Source organism: Sphaeramia orbicularis, chromosome 7, assembly GCF_902148855.1.
Source record: "Sphaeramia orbicularis chromosome 7, fSphaOr1.1, whole genome shotgun sequence".
Lineage (NCBI taxonomy): Eukaryota > Metazoa > Chordata > Actinopteri > Kurtiformes > Apogonidae > Sphaeramia > Sphaeramia orbicularis.
In genome coordinates, this window is record NC_043963.1 from 52,091,017 (window position 1) to 52,108,810 (window position 17,794).

Consider the following 17,794-nt stretch of genomic DNA (forward strand, 5'->3'; position numbering starts at 1 on the left):
AACCAACAGCTTCAAAAAAATATTTTTATATTTATTATGAAAATATTTATATCTGCAAACTAAAATGTGAATAACTGTGAGTAACTGAACAAATATGAGTAACCTGAAATGTCTTAATGAAATGGTTGTTCAGTTTATTGCCATTTTCATAACATAATTATACTTTTTTCACATGAAAAAAAAAAGAAAATTTTTAATTATTGTTTATATGTAATTACACATATTATTTTAATAGTCCGGCCCAATTGAGATCACATTGGGCTGTATATGGCCCCTTAACTGAAATGAGACACCCCCACTCTAGACAGACAAAAAACTACAGAAAAGAAAAAAAAAACAAAACAAAAAAACAGGTGTGCATGCAAATGACTGAAGCATTTAGTGATTCTTCAGCCAACAGTGGCCCCAAATTAAGACAATAAGTGTGCAGGTAACAGGTCCTCAACCTGGAAGATGACATATCATTTTGGAGTGTGCAGGTTGTGGAGAGCAGCTTCACGCTGTCTGAGCCTGGCCTCCATGCGCGCAATAATCTCATCCTGTTCCAGTGCCTGAAAGTCTACCTCCTGTGACAGAAATGTGGACTCCCCCCTGCTCCAGCTCTGGTCTTCACTTTGATCATAATCATTCAAATGCAGGTAAGTGTTCATGTTGTCCTTGCTCTGATTGGGCAGCTCGCACATGTCACGGTCATCACAATGTTTCTCGGGTTCCTTGTCCTCATTCTGTTCCTGATCCCTGCCAGATTGGAACCCAGCTAGCTTCAGGTTGGCTTGTCCCTGCAGCTTGTCCACTGTATGAATGCTGTCAGGAGGGTGTGGGATAGACTGTACGGCCTTAGATGCTGAGGCATCTCCACCCTTGTCACAGACATCCTCCTTATTTTCATTCACTGCCCTTTTACAGATGCTAGTTTTATTCCTCTGTAGTTCCTGAAATAGAAAGGTAAGAGCTGTAAACTGCGTTCACCGAATATATTCTAAAGCATTCTTCTTTGTAACATCACTGTTAGATTATACACACTGGCTCTCTGAGAAGTGTGTCTGTGTGCTGTCTCTTCCTCTGGACTGTCGTCTCAGGCTGGCTCCGCTGGTTCGTGACATCCTCCTGAAAAGCAAACAGTGGGATATGTTAAAGACAAGTTTTATATATTAAAAAGGTAGATCTGAGTGAGGTGTAACTTGTAAGATTAAAAACCTAACTTGTACTATTAACAGAAGGGGGCAACATTTTACCAGAAAATAGTGGTGTTGGTGAATATCATGTCAGACATATCTGTGACAGATAATTGAAACCTTTTATTCAAGGCCATCAGACTCCCTTAAACAAAAAACATTTTAGCTCACTAAACACTGGAGGTGGTGGTTTACTGGCGCCTCAATAAGTGTGTTTGTGTTATTAAATGACTAATGTTTGGAAACTTCAGTTGGAATTCAAACTACTTATCGTAAATGATGTCTTTGAAAGGTGTATGCAATATAGTTCCATTTTTAACAATATGTCAACATTTGAAATGTTAGACAGATTTTAACTTGAAAATGGCAAGTGTGTGTATGTTTATGTATTGCTTCATCAAGGCATGATGTATTTTAGAGAGATACTAAGTATTAGCATGCTAGAGGGAGGTGCATGTTGTATTTTCTCAAATAAAAAACAGATGTCAATTTCAAGTCAGGTCTCTGATTAATGGATTAGGGTTAGGTGGAATGTAATAAATAATAATGATTGGTCTTTAACCTCCTAAGACCCACTGTCCACATTTGTGGACAGGAGTTTTACAACTTTATAAAAAAAAAAAAAAAAAAAAAAAAGAAAACTGTCCACCACAAGGGACATTCCATAAAAATTTTAAAAACTGCATCTGAAAAAACTGTTGCATCATGATGTTTCCAATATAGGCACTTATTTAATAAAAAAAAAAATAAAAAAAAAAAAAAAGCTTGTACTTTGCTGACATTTCCTGGGTCTTAGGAGGTTAAATAAAGGTTAAAAAATAATGCCGGATAAACCTCAGGTGCCTGTCTCTGTCAAAGCTGAGCATCATACACATGTGCTAGTATCACTCACTTCAACTGCTTTCAGTATTAAACAATCAGCGATATCATTATGTTATTTTCAAGACTTTGTTGTTCTGATCACTTTTGTTTCAGTCACTGCAACTGTATGTGTAAGAAATGTCCCAGCCAAACTGTTGAACACACACTGATGTACACGTCTCAAGACGGTAACTCAACTCTGTTAATAAAGAAATGGTTTCAATCCACTGGAGCACTAGAGTTAGTTTTGTTTATCTCAAAATGTACACCTTCTCTTTTCTCCATTTTATAATCGGTTGGCATTTGAGTGACCAGGTGTCCTACTTTGTGTGGACCCACACAGCATGTTAATCCTTTGTAAAACAAAATGTGCCTGTGTAGTTCATCAGTGATATTATGAGTTTTCATACGCCTTAGACATTACATCTTCAATGTATTGTATCTCTGCACTGGTAACATGTCCTGCATTTTCCTACATTTGGCCTGGTCACCCTAGAGGACATCCAGTGTTCAGGTGCTTTACTATCACTATGTAGTGGTACAAGTGGATTATGAATTGTCTGTGAAGGACAAGAACAGCCTCAGTGGCATTGTTAAAATCTGTCCAAAGATTATTAGGGTCCCACTGACGGACCTGAGCTTCCTCTGGAAGAAACGAGTGGTCCAGAAGGATTGTCAGGTCAACTCGACCTGATCATGTCCTGGCTCAGGAATTTTGTTTAATGCCCTCAGGAAGGTGCTACTTCGCCTCGCTGAAGAAAATAAACAGATACATCAGCTCTTTTATTCCCTCTGCCATCAGGCTTCTTAATTCTGTTGATGGTCAAACACTGTGACCACAATATGTATCCATTTGCTCATCTATGTATTTATTTATTTTGGTCCCTGCTAGTCTATGCACTTTGACCTATGCTGCTCTGGTTCCTGCATTTCAAATGCACTGAAAGGCTGTCCATACGATTTTGCTTTGTTTGTGTATGTGTGTATATTAGGGATGCAATGGTAAAGGTTATCCACGGTTCGGTACGTATTATGGTTCTTGAGTCACGGTTCACGGTACAGTTCGGACACAGAGGCCGACTGTGTGCTGAAACATAACTGGGTGCTGATGGAGAGCCTTAAGGCTCATTTATGTTTGCTTTACGTATGTAAATACGTATGTCTGTTTCTAATGTTATCATGCATCACTGCTTTCATACTTCCATGCGTCATGTATGTTGGCCTGACCATTTCTCAATCAGGGCACCACTCTTAATCACCATACTGTCCGAATACCATAAAGAAAAGTAAAGTTTTTTGAGAAGAACAAGAAAGTCAATAATCACAAACATGGCAATGACAGAGAAGGTTTGACTAATGTGGATACTAATGTTAATATTGAGAAGGGCAGTTGGAAGTAGAAGGGCTGTGCTCCTCGTCCAGCTTTGACAGGCTCCACCGCTTCTGCGTAATGCTTTAAATGCGCTCCGCATCTGGCTCCAACCAATGAAGGTAGAATTCCGTAGGTCAGTTGTCTTGCAAAGCTCTAACATAAATATGAGTCGTCCCGAAATGTCATTTGAAAATGACAAATGAGCTGTACCGTGGCACATTCTTGTACCGAACTGTGAGGGTCGTACTGAATGGTACGACGTGTACCGTTGCACACCTAGTGTATATTTGATGTTTTTGGTTAATTCAACGACTGGTAGACTGTAAACTAAATTGCCCTGTGGGGATAAATAAAGTAGTTTGAACTGAATTGAAGTGTGGACCAGACTTAATATCCCCTAACCTACTGAGGCAGGAATGGACAAAACAAAGACATACTCTAACAAGCAGACTGATCTCATGAAATCGCGTTGTATGTCACGCCAGTTCGTATTGCATTTGGTGTGCTATATATACACATTTTCATCCTTCTGCATGTTATTCAACGCCATTTGATGGCGAGTCAATGTACGCCAAGATCTCCGGTTTACATATCTGTGACTGCTAACCCTAACCCAGTGGTTCCCGACCTTTTTTGGCTCGTGACCCCATTTGAACATCACAACTTTCTGGTGACCCCAGACATTCAAAGTGGAGACATTTTTTTTGCCAAAATTAATCTGTTTTTGATCATGTAATAGTTTGCTATATTATGCTGCAAAAACACATTAATTTTAGATGACATTTAGACTACATAATGTATATTACTATGGATAGAGGCAGAAAAGCCAGGTTGAGATTACTGCACAAAGTGAGAATTTTATTATCCTTGGTCAGGATATGCACAGTCAGTCCAGCTTGGATTTACAAGGCTGACAATTAATACTGAACAAAAAATAACTCAAACTATGAATTATGAAAGAGCTGCAGCATCTTAAACCAGCCACATTGAACATTTGAAAGATAAACAGTACCATAGTGCTTCAGTTTCAGCTTCAGTGTTTGTCATGTCTTTTATGGATTGTGACTGTCTCAAGTTTTTATTTTTTTATTTTTATCACTTACTAGAAATTTCAGGCGACCCCATTTGAGTTCCAGGTGACCCTGCATGGAGTCCCAACCCCAAGGTTGAAAAAGACTGCCCTAACCCTAAAACTAATCCTAACCACTAATCACGCTAACCCTAACCACAAATCGTGCTAGCCACTAATCACCCTAATCGCGTGTTATTTTACACGGCGTGAACATACACGAGGAAAGCTTATAAAGCATACAGATAACATGCCAATTAAAAGTGGGGTGCTATCTGTACGCAATTCATGATATCACATTGCTAACAAGAGTGTTTCTTGACTGCTGGATGCCACCAAATGTTATACACTAAACCTTCAGCAGCCCAATGTCCTAACTTGACAAATGGGAGGAGCAAGGTGATCAAAAATCAGGCTCCATTCTAAGTACGACGGTAAATGGGCCGTGGAGGAGATGAAGGACAGTAAACTTCCCGGTGATAAAGGTCTGGTTCTGAAGTCTCGGGCCAAACATTATGCCATCTACGCCCAGCTGCTGCGACCTTTCACCTTTGACTCCACCCCCCTCATCATCCAGTACGAGGTGAACTTCCAGTCGGGCATTGACTGTGGAGAAGCTTTTGTCAAACTATTGACGCAGGCGCCTGAACTCAACCTGGACCAGTTTGTGGATAAGACTCCGTACACTTATGTAATGCATTTTTAGTAATAGTTCTGAATGGCAAGGCCATATCCAGCCCCCTAAGTACATAACTGGCACTGACTAAAACAGCTAGATAAGGTCATGAGGCCCTTTACCACTGCAGGAACTTTGAGCATTACCCTGAACATTGAAAACCCCCGGTGCGTTTCCAACTAAATAACCTAGGTAAAAATCTTTCCCTCACCCCCAAACTTTCCCTGAAGAAGTTCCTGGTAGGGAGGTAGTACTTTTCAGATTACCTGGAATGCTGTGTGTCACTGAGTGAGAGGCCTTGCCTTGAAGCAAGGCCCTATTGCATTTCATTTGTTTTTATATTATTCAGACACCACTTTGAACTGGATTTTGACCCCCTAGACATGCTCAAAAACTCGTCAAACTATGCACACATGTCAGGTCTGGTGAAAAAATTTGATAAAATGTAAAAATTAACCCCATAGGTGCTCTCTAGCGCCACCTATGTGAAAAAAAAAAAAAAAAAAAAAGGTAACGGCCCTAGTGGCCAATAGGAATGTCGTAGAGACATGAAACCAATGACAAAATGTTTGTTGGATGAAGCACTACAAATAATACATTGATACCCCTGACCTAACTCCAACAGGAAGTTCGCAATATGCCTTTCAAAATAAAATTTGTAAAACTAACTCGTTTGACACAGTTTGTCGTATTGACTTCTAAATAGCACCAAAAGATAGAGTGAACCCTTCTCAAAAAAGTGATCTCACAACTTTTTCAGGACTGCCTTAGGTTTTTGTTTTTTTAGAAGCTCAGAAAGTTGTGATGTCTGGAACTCACTTTTCACTTTGGACTTTTCCCCCACATTTTATATATCTATACGTTCAGGGGACTCACCACAACTCTCAGATGCAAAAATTTTTGAGATAGGATGTACGGTTATGGATTTATTGAAATTTGTTTATTTTTTTATGCGTTTTCCACTTTAAATTGCCATTGGTCCCCCTCATCATGCTCAAAAACTCACCAAAGTTGGCAGATATGTCAATGGCTGGTAAAATGTTTGATACAATATCAAAATTAACCCCTTGGGTGCCAAAATGGACTCTGTAGCGCCACCTATGTACTAAAAAACACACAAAAATTGCCCTAGCGGCCAGTAGGAATGTCACAGACACATGAAACAAAAGCCAAAATGTTGGTCTGATTGAGCCCAACAAATCATACTCTGATACCCAAGAGCTAACTCCAACAGGAAGTTGGCAATCTGCCTCTCAAAGTCACTCCACGTTCCTGCGATTACTGCTTATTCATTTCCGGCTTTTTTAACACAAGTTATACATCATTAAATTCCCACAAGTCTACAGAATCCAAAAGTGAAAGAATTTTTGACATAGGACCTGTGGTTATGGAATAATCGCGATTTGTTTCAAGAGTACTTTTATTTCCAGTTTTCACTTTGACAGATTGCCCTCTGTTATCAGGCCTAATAATCAGTCTGTAGTAATGTGACTGGTTAGTGTGGTGGAGAATGCTTTGGACTGTCACACAGAAGACCAGAGTTCAATCCCCAGGTGGAGCTGACTTTTTTCCCCCTTTATATTCATAAACAGAGGTTTGCTGCATTTCATTGTGGGTATGTGACAATTTGCACACAGAGGAAAAAGTATACACAGTACATTTTTTTTCAAAATAAAAGTCTTATTAAAAATAACAAATAATGATTATTAAATAACTTCACTTTTATGACCAAACGCTCAACTGTTTGTACAATGTTTCTTCATTAAAAATTACTCTCTCACAGACACACAGGCACACACAATAGGGTTTTTCCAAAATAATAGCCTTAAATGTGGTAAATCATCACTTTTATGCTCAACTATTCATACAATTTCAATTCATTTTTCAAACTGATTCTGTCTCTCACATACACACACAAACGCACATTCGCACAACAGGGTTTTCAAAATAAAAGTCTCATTTAAAGGTGATGGTGGTTTCAGCAAAGGGTCGCTGGTGTTCTGTAGGGATATAAGGAGGACGGACACAAAAGGGTGGGAGCTGGTACTGGGACGGAGAGGTGTGAGTGGAGCTGAGGTGCCGACGGTCACAGGAGGCAGAACGCGTGGGAGGCGGAACGCACTGTGCAAGGTCCCGCCCAATGCTGCTTGCAGCTTTATTTTTTGTTTTTTGTTTGCAGCTTTTGTTTTGCGTCTCAATTTTTAATAAAACATTTCTAACCTAACGTTGTCTGTTCATTTACAAGGCATCAAAATATAAGTAGGTACAAGTACTTTTTTAAAGTAATATGCAAGTAGAATTAAATACAGATATTTGAGTAAATCTGTATGACTTTAGGGTTTTTTGGACTATGTCTATAAAACAATAGAAATGAAAAAAAGACCATCCATCACATTTAAAGTTGGACGTGATTTAGTTTAATGACTGAGAAGTTGAAAATACATGTTCTACCATTTTAGATAAAAATTAACGATATGCATCACGGTTAACTTTACCTGAAATAAATGTATTCCAGATGGATTAAGTGATTCAACAACCAGCAAAACATTGAAACCAAAACCACCCACTTAAAGTACTGTGCAATTTTATTGTGCAAGAGCTTAGCTTCTGAATGTACATGAACTGAACTTGTTACATGTTCAGCTAAAACATGTTTGAATACTGCAACTGTGACAAGTTTATGATGCTGAAACTTAGCTGATTTAATTTTTGTTTTCCTGCATGTGTATATATATATATGGGACTCCCTAAACCAAATGACACTGATTGAAAGTAGTCCTTCTGACACTGTACAATAACGGCTCCCTTTGGTTTATACTTCTGTCATTTGGTTTACAAACACGTACACGTTTTGTGTACAGCATTAAAACTGAATGACACTCATCTGGGGTGAAATTATGCCAAAATAAAGAAGAATGACAATGAAGTTGGGGTGAAGAACACACCCCAAACCCCTCCCACCCCTGGCTTGCAGAAATGCCCTTAAATTTTAACCAAATTGGGTACGCACTTGTAAACCAAATGAAAGAAGTATAAACCAAAGGACAAGGGAGTGGTTATTGTACCGTACCAGAACGACTCCTGTCATTTGCCATTCAGTCAAAGTCAATCTCCTAAACGGCTTTTAAAATGTTTCCTTCTTAAGATTTTCTCTTTGTGCTTTTGCAAATGTCTTTGCAAATAATGTCTGTCGTCTTTCCCATTCACATAGTATGGTTTTCTTCACAATGTAGTAAAACGTTAACAACTTGGGCATCCTCCATCCTAAGTGTATTGTGTAACACAAACAATGATGCAGCTCATCAGTCACCATTTATAGCATCATCATGCTTTTTGGGCCTTCAGCTTCTTCTTACTACCACCACTAGACTGCCAGGTGTAGTGCACTTTCTTTTACCGCTCCCCCATACGTCATCAGCCTGATTTGAATAAATTACCCTGACCTTTGGGGTACAGTGGAAAAACAAAGCACACCAATTACCAGGAATTCTTTTACCCAGGTAAATAAGTTCCTGGTAATAAAAGTTCCTAGTATTTTGGTGGAAAAGGACCTATGTTCTCTTGAGGTCAGACTGAACACCATACTGAGTAACAGCTGACTATTGTACAAAGTTATGCAAAACCTCAAATGAGGAATAGCTGAGACGATATGGAAAATGCAAAGGAAAAAAGAAAGCAGTGACATTAAAACAGACTTTGACTTATAATTAATTGTTATATATGAACAATATATATTTCAAGCTTTGTCTGGTTGACTTGACTGAAGTTATAATTCAAAAATAATTTACTTTAAACCCATTTGCCAAATACACAGTTCGGCCCAAGCTGAGCCAAGTGTATCTGGCTGGCACCTTTGAATGCATTGCAGTAATCGGTCTGTCCACCTGAATATGATTTAGAAAATAGGACCAATGGCCCTGTAGCTTTCCGGCCAAATTAAAAGCTTTGGGAAATGTATCCAGATGCCATTCATTGTCACCCAGTTATGTGTATTTATTATATTATAGAAATAGCCCATGTTTTGGTCATATTCCAATCAGATCTGTAAAAAATTCAAATTCCAACTTGATATCATTGATACTTAGTGATTTATTGGATCAATCCACTTCCTATCTCTTATAATGGGGGAAATTCTTCAAAGTGGCATCAAATCCAGAATCAGATCCGGATCCAAAAAATTTCACTAATTTTTGTTGACATCATCATAAAGAAGCTGTATACCAAGTTTGAAGTCAATGGGAATTGTAGTTTCGGAGAAGATGACGATTGAAATTTTTGTAACGGACGACAGACGATGACTACAGACGATGACTACAGACGATGACTACAGACGATGACTACAGACGATGACTACAGACGATGACGACGACGACAGACGCCGCGTGATGACAACAGCTTACGGCCTGTCGGCCGGTAAGCTAATAAAAATGACAAGGTCCTTGTAGTACATATTAGCTCAGTAGGGTATATTTTTTTACTCCATTTTCCAAATGAATATGCTCTTCTGAGCGTATCTGGCTTCAGCCAAGCTGAGCCCAGCATATTTGACTCCTTCCTACAAGTGCAATAATTTACGGAAGCGTATTGCATTCACACAAAAAATTAAATTTGGCTCTGTTTTTCTGAATCAACGAGATAATTATCTCGTAATTACGAGAAAAAATACGTTAAAAAAAAAAAAAAAATTGGTGCTGTTTTTCTGAATTAATGAGATACTGTTTTCTGAAAAACATTGAATTCGGCTGTTTTTCTGAATTTACGAAATACTGTTTTCTGAAAAAAAAATACATTTGTTCTGTTTTTCTGAGTTTATGAGATACTGTTTTCTGGAAAAAAAAAAAATTGGCTCTGTTTTTCTGAGTTTACGAGATACTGTTTTCTGAAAAAAATTAAATTCGGCTCTGTTTACCTGTGTCAGTGGGACAGTGGTCCCTGATCCAGGTAGGAGCTCCTTCTACCTGTGTCGCTGAAAAGCCTTCAGGGGAGCGTGAAGTTTTTTCCGTTCTCGTAACCGGTTCTGTTTACAGATCATGGAACTAGTTTCGTTTACAGAACTCAGAACCAAGCTGTGCTCCGACCTCCAAGCCCCGCTTCGCGCACGTATCAAGCCCTCCAAGTGCACCAGTGTGGAAGCCGGACAGGAGCCGGCGCTCGGAGCCTGTAGCGTGGCTTCCTGACAGGACACGACGCGGTGATGGGAGTTGGCATTAATGAAGTCAAATAAAATGACATTCACCAGCATTAAAGAAAATATAAACAGCAAAAAAGTGCAAATGTGTATTAATTTATTTGTCGGACCTGATGGAAAGCATTACTCAGAAGTAGATCCATGGAGGAGCGGCTTGGTGTTCCGCCCCCCCCCCCCCAAACAGCTTTCCATCAGGTCCAGGTGGAAAGCTATCCGGGGGGGGGGGGGGGGGGGGGGGGCGGCAATGGGAAAACAGTATCTCGTAAACTCAGAACAACAGAGCCAATTTATTCATTTTTTTCAGAAAACAGTATCTTGTAAATTCAGAAAAACAGAGCTCAATTTAATGTTTTTCAGAAAACAGTATCTCATTAAGTCAGGAAAACAGCACCAATTTTTTTTTTTAAACGTATTTTTTCTCGTAATTACGAGATAATTATCTCGTCAATTCAGAAAAACAGAGCCGAATTTAATTTTTTGTGTGAATGCAATACGCTTCCGTAATAATCTGTATGTTCACCCAAATATGTTAAAGATACGCTCACAACAGCAGATACGCTCAAAACAGCCGAGACCTCATTGAACAAATACTGAATACACTCAAAGGAAATTCAGCAAGACTTTGAGCAGTCAGTGACTCAAAATGACCAAGCCTGATTTCAATACACTTTCAGGAACTTTGGGATGCAGTGGAAAAGCAAAGCATGCAAATTACCAGGAATTTTTTTTACCCAGGTAAATAACTTCATGGTAATAAAAGTTCCTGGTACACTGGAGGAAAAGGGGTTATATGACTTCAAACAGTTTATGTGAGGTGACTGTAATCATGATTTATTTCAAAAAGCAACATCCAGGAAAGGCCTACTCCTTTAGGACCAAACATTTGTCAACAAATGTCAGTGAAATATGGAAATGTTTTTGAAAAAAGTGTTCCTCAAAGAAATATAAGAAAAGATTGGGATATTTCACCCTCTACAGAGCAGAACAGAATTAAAAGATTGAAAAAAATCTGGATGTATTTAGTGGGTTAAGGGAAAGGGTTCATATCTCCAATGAACATAGTAAACTGCATCAAGAACTACCATTCATATCAAGCTGATAAAGCCACATGCATCAGCATTCCTGTGGAGAACCTTCGTCAAGATCTAAATTATGGAGTTCCAAACAGAAATGCCAGTTCAAACTTTACTGAACCATATCAGAGGCATCTGGGAAAGACCATTACTTGGACAAAATGACAGATGAAGCACTTTATCACTTGGAATCTTCAGTCCCTGAACATTACAAAGGGGTAAATGCTTTACTGTCGCAACTTTTTCTTGAATGTGTTGCAGCCTGAATGATGAAGGATTATACATTTAAACATAACGTGTGTGCACTTGAAAACCCTCGGCCTGACTTATCAGTCACACTACTGCCACCCAGTGGCCTGACTTATCAGTGCATACCAAAGTTTTTGTACATATGGACGGACAGACGACTAACTGATGATACTACCCTTCGGCCAGTGTGGCCGAGGGTAAAAGTCAACAGGACAAAACATAAAATAGGTTGTGTTCTTACAATGAAACAGTAGCAGCTTGTCCATAGAGGGTGTCACCCTACCTGTCTCACATGAAGAAGATGATAGGAATCACCTAACACAATTTTATAAAAACATTAAGATTTAAATAAATGACCTATATATGACACAGCCCATGAGTACCATGTATAATCTGCATTTAGGCTAAGTGTATTTTAAAAAAGTTTTTGGTTGTTTAGTGAGCAGTCAAGTCACGTGTTTCCTGTTTGGTGTGCAAGAATCTGTGCCTGAGGCTCTCTGTTTATCATGATACACTCGTTATAAATGGGGCGTGCACAGTAGACTCCCTCCAATACAAGAGATTGGAAAGCCTCTGGGTGCAAAAAGTTGCACACAAGGACCACCTACAGGAGTAAACGTTACATCCCGAAAAGAATCAAGATCTTCCGCAGAAATGGAATTGGGGGGGATTGCATCCCAGCACGAGTGGTATCATTAACACGTTTTAGCCCTTACTTTGATTTTCTGTTTTTAATGCCGTGCAATCTACCCGCAGAATCTTCACCCTTGGTCTACATGCAATGGCCATGTAATCAGTGGAAAAGACACTTGTCAGGGACATGCTTGACTTCAACAATAGTCATAGATAAATTTGCATGTTTGAAGGACAGACGAGTGAAATTTACATATAAAAAAATGCATGACTGAAAACACATACTGTGTATTTTTATTTCAATATAAATTAAGATTTTAAAATAGTGGTATATGTACTTTGGTGTATCCTACTGGTGATATGTGGTTATAGTGCAGCTGAAAACTGACTTGGATACTGCACTCCACCAAAAAATAATTTCACCAGCCCCCACTGCAAAGAATGTTAGTCAAAATATATTATCACTATTTTATTTTTCATTTACATTTTTCTAGGTCATTCTAAACTAGAGCTTTGAATCTGGTTGCAATTCAGATTTACTTATTCTCTCTGGTAACACATTGTTTCAGCACTGACACATTTAAGTGAGTGAAGTTTCAAGAGGACAAATAATTAAATTGATTACATGGATTGATGGTTTACTGCCAGGACAGGAGTGCCCTCCAAGTACCATGTTACCTGTATCTTCTTGACATGTGACTGAGCTGGTGTTGAGGGAGGGGAGCTCTCGGCGGCTGTCTGTGGATGATGTGTCTCTTGTTTTTTACCGGACTTTTTAATGGACAGGAAAATGCGTCTGTTGTAGATAACCAGAGCAACCTGGTGTGTCCGTAATGGTGATCCATGAGGTATCAGGCAAGTCTGCTGTGTGTGTGAGACCTTTGTTCCAGGCATGGTTTCTTTTAGCACCTCATAAGCTGTGTGGTTAGCAGAGACAAAAGGAACGTAGACAGGGTTGAGGCAACTTGCACCCAACAGGGATGTCATGTTTTCTTTGACACTGTTAAGAGTCTGGGTGACTGCCTTCTGGCCTTCATGCCGTATGACTGCTGGGCAAATCCATATGCAATGGTGAGAGTCTGCGAGCATCCTTGAGCCCTGATGGTCAGAAACAGAGATGCTTATACGCCTCAGCACGGACTTGGGTAAGCTGTGCAGGGGGACGCTTTTCACCTCAGCCTCCAGAGGGATGAAGATTTCCAGGTCATTAAACAGATCCATATTCTGTGGATTTACACAATTTACAGAAAAATGTTACAAAGAGAATTTAAGAATACATTTGTAAGTACAAAAGTAAAAATACTTTGTAACTCTACTTAAGTCGAATTTTCAGGTGTCTGTTCTACAGATAAACCAAAACCAACTTTTTACTTTAGTTTTAATGCACCCGATGGGAGTTATGTTATTTTCATTTTACATTATTGTATATCTTTACAACGTCAAGACTGATTTCATCCCAAAAGGTTATACTAGCACATTAAAAAATACAATCCTGTGGTCATGTCACACATGACCAATGTGTGACAGCTATGAAAATGACATAACATGTCAACGTTACATTTTACAATTGGTGTCAGCAGAACCTGCCTCCAATTGCGAGTAACAGCTACTACTACTAGCAGGCTTCAAAACTACAGTTACTATTTAATATCTGTCCTGATAAACTGATTAGTTGTACTGAAACGTTCAGATCAACAGTATATCAGTTTGTAATAAAGTCGTGGACAGTTGCTTACTGTGCCCAATTTTTATCAGGGGCTGAAAATGGCTGATTAGTTGGTTATCAGCTTTTTACTTTTCCACACTACTGGGGTCTCGGCTACACTTTAAATGCACGCACTAAAGCAGGGGTGGCCAACCCTGATCCTGGAGAGCCACTATCCTGCATGTTTAAATGTATCCCTCTTCCAACACAGCTGATTCAAATGATCAGCCTATCATCAAGCTCTGCAAAAGCCTGAGAACGACCGTCAGGTGTGCTGGAAGAGGGTAACATGTAAAACATGCAGGATTGTACTGCGGTCAAGCCAGCTGACTCTCCTTTTGACGAAGTCAGTCCAGCCGCTCCAACATTTCCAGTGCTCCCGTATTACAGACTTTACGGCAAAAACACGGAGGTGGTTGAGAAAGTCAGCGCAAGGATGCTACAGCGTGGATCATCTTCCGGTTTTCAAAATAAAATGTGGGTTATTGATGGGCAATAAACAGACGTGTCAGTGTGATTCTTCACTGGTTTTTAACCATTCTATCGTCCGCGGTGACTTGCCGTACGTGTTTGCTGGCAGCGGTGATTCAGGATACACCCCAGACCCTTTGAAAAGATTAAAACATTTTGTTTCAATCTCTTCAATGAATGTTTATCTTGTATTGAGCTACAATGCTAACATTTACAATGTTAATTTCATTAAAAATAGGGAAATTATTCAAATGTAATAAAAAAGAGGTGTAACTCAACCAGCCCATGTAGTACTACGATCCTGCAGTGATTTTGGGTCAATAGGTCACATGATCTGCAAGCTATTGAGCTAAAATGCTAATATTTACATTAAAAAAAATAATTAAAAATAGCAGCAGTGTTAAAAAATCACAAAAATGACCGTAACTCATTCAGCCAGTACCGTACTAAAATCCTGCAGTGATTTTGGGTCAATAGGTCACATGACCTGAAAGCTATTGAGCTAAAATGCTGGTATTTACAATAAAAAATTCCTTAAAAAATAGCAACAGTGTTAAAATGTCACAAAAATGACCGTAACTCGTTCAGCCAGTGCCGTACTACAATCCTGCAGTGATTTTGGGTCAATTGGTCACATGACCTGAAAGCTATTGAGCTAAAATGCTGGTATTTACAATAAAAAATTCCTTAAAAAATAGCAACAGTGTTAAAATGTCACAAAAATGACCGTAACTCGTTCAGCCAGTACCATACTACAATCCTGCAGTGATTTTGGGTTAATAGGTCACATGAGCTGCAAGCTATTGAGCTAAAATGCTAATATTTACACAAAAAAAATCCTTAAAAACACCAACAGTGTTAAAATGTCACAAAAATGACTGTAACTCATTTAGCCAGTACCGTACTACAATCCTGCAGTGATTTTGGGTCAATAGGTCACATGACCTGGAAGCTATTGAGCTAAAATGCTAATATTTACACTAAAAAATTCCTTAAAAATAGCAACAGTGTTAAAATGTCACAAGAATGACCGTAACTCATTCAGCCAGTACCGTACTACAATCCTGCAGTGATTTTGGGTCAACTGGTCACATGACCTGTAATTGCATTTTTGTGACATTTTAACACTGTTGCTATTTTTAAGGAATTTTTTAGTGTAAATATTAGCATTTTAGCTCAAAGGCTTGCAGGTCATGTGACCTATTGACCCAAAATCACTGCAGGATTGTAGTACGGCACTGGCTGAACGAGTTACGGTCATTTTTGTGATGTTTTAACACAGCTGCTATTTTTAAGGAATTTTTTTAGTGTAAATATTAGCATTTTAGCTCAATAGCTTTCAGGTCATGTGACCTATTGACCCAAAATCACTGCAAGATTGTAGTAGGGTACTGGTTGAATGAGTTACGGTCATTTTTGTGATGTTTTAACACTGTTGCCATTTTAAATGATTTTTTAAATGTAAATATTAGCATTTTAGCTCAATAGCTTACAGGTCATGTGACCTATTGACCCAAAATCACTGCAGGATCGTAGTACTACATGGGCTGGTTGGGTTACACCTCTTTTTATTACATTTGAATAATTTCCCTATTTTTATTGAAATTAACATTGTAAATGTTAGCATTGTAGCTCAATACAAGATAAACATTCATTGAAGAGATTGAAACAAAATGTTTTAATCTTTTCAAAGGGTCTGGGGTGTATCCTGAATCACCGCTGCCAGCAAACACGTACGGCAAGTCACCGCGGACGATAGAATGGTTAAAAACCAGTGAAGAATCACACTGACACGTCTGTTTATTGCCCATCAATAACCCACATTTTATTTTGAAAACCGGAAGATGATCCACGCTGTAGCATCCTTGCGCTGACTTTCTCAACCACCTCCGTGTTTTTGCCGTAAAGTCTGTAATACGGGAGCACTGGAAATGTTGGAGCGGCTGGACTTGACTTCGTCAAAAGAAGAGTCAGCTGGCTTGACCGCGGAAAAAGAAGAGTCAGCTGGCTTGACCGCAGTTCAATAACCCACATTTTATTTTGAAAACCGGAAGATGGTCCACGCTGTAGCATCCTAGCGCTGACTTTCTCAACCACCACCGTGTATTTACCGTCAAGTCCGTAATACGGGAGCACTTGAAATGTTAGAGCGGCTGGCTCGACTTCGCAAAAAGGAGAGTCAGCTGGCTTGACCACAGTAGGATAGTGGCTCTCCAGGACCAGGGTTGGCCTCCCCTGCACTAGAGTCTGGTCTTGTCCTGCTCTAAATGTAAAGCGTCATGAGATAACTTTTGTTCCGATTTGGCGCTATATAAATAAAACCTGATTTGACTAACAAGAGTCGAAGATCAGGCACATGTAGATCTCAGGGTTTTACAGGAATGATTAGTAGTTAACACTCACACTGAAATATGAGGCAGAGTTTGTGGTAAAATCTAGCTAAGTAAAAAAAGTTTAATTATTAAAAAAAAATATATATATATATATATATACATCCCTGTTCACTGCATCACAATTTGGGATCCTACCTTACCAAAGGACTCGTCCAACCGTAAACCACGGCCTTGCTTTCAGTTCTTATCGGAAGTACGAGGGCACTTCCGCTCCTTCGGATAAACTTTTCAGAATAATAGCCTGGTGTCTTCTGATTCAAAGTGAGGAACAACAAAAACACAAAGGAAAAATGTGAACATAACGCAGCTGTATTTAAGTAGAACCGGCGGTACAATAATATGGCCAGCAACTTTAATTACATCAAAAACAAATAGGCTTCATAGCTACTTAATATAACCCCTTTTCTGGGTAAAGCAACTCGACAATAGGTGGTTTTTCTCCATTACATAATGAATCAGTTTTGTATTTTTATGGAAGCAGTATCCCTGATAAATTTTAACAAAAACCTCAAATGTTGTTTATTGTAGTTCTACAATTTCATGGATGCACTGAATGCTGTATTATGCTAAAGTTGCAGAGGAGCCACGTTAGGCATGCACAAATATTAATGTTGAAGCTCCAGGCAGGCATTGATTTTTAACATTTTAGTCAAAAATGGTTCTTTATATTGTAAAGATTGCTTAAACCATAAACTTCACACTGGCGGATTATAAACACCCACAGTTAATTTCAGGAATTCCCAGCAGTTGCACAGGTTGACAGGCATGTCCTTCAAAATACATTCCATGAGTGTTAATTATATAAATACTGTGGTGGGTATTTATGGGAACAGATACAACTCCATAGAAAATGTAGGAAGTATATGCATAGTACTGAAATACACACACACACACACACGAAAACAGCTTCTCTAGAGAAAGTCAGCATT

General features: G+C 39.0%; 1 protein-coding gene across 1 annotated transcript; it reads right to left on the reverse strand.

Annotated features, from left to right (window-relative positions):
• Positions 1-115: 115 nt before the first annotated feature.
• LOC115423132 (uncharacterized) lies at positions 116-17,040 on the reverse strand. The gene is made up of 4 exons (XM_030139879.1): positions 17,006-17,040; positions 12,975-13,520; positions 1,024-1,107; positions 116-932 (listed from the first exon to the last, which is right to left on the reverse strand). Exons 2-4 carry the CDS (start codon positions 13,515-13,517, stop codon positions 462-464), a joined length of 1,098 nt encoding a protein of 365 aa, XP_029995739.1. The 5' UTR covers positions 13,518-13,520; positions 17,006-17,040; the 3' UTR covers positions 116-461.
• Positions 17,041-17,794: the final 754 nt, after the last annotated feature.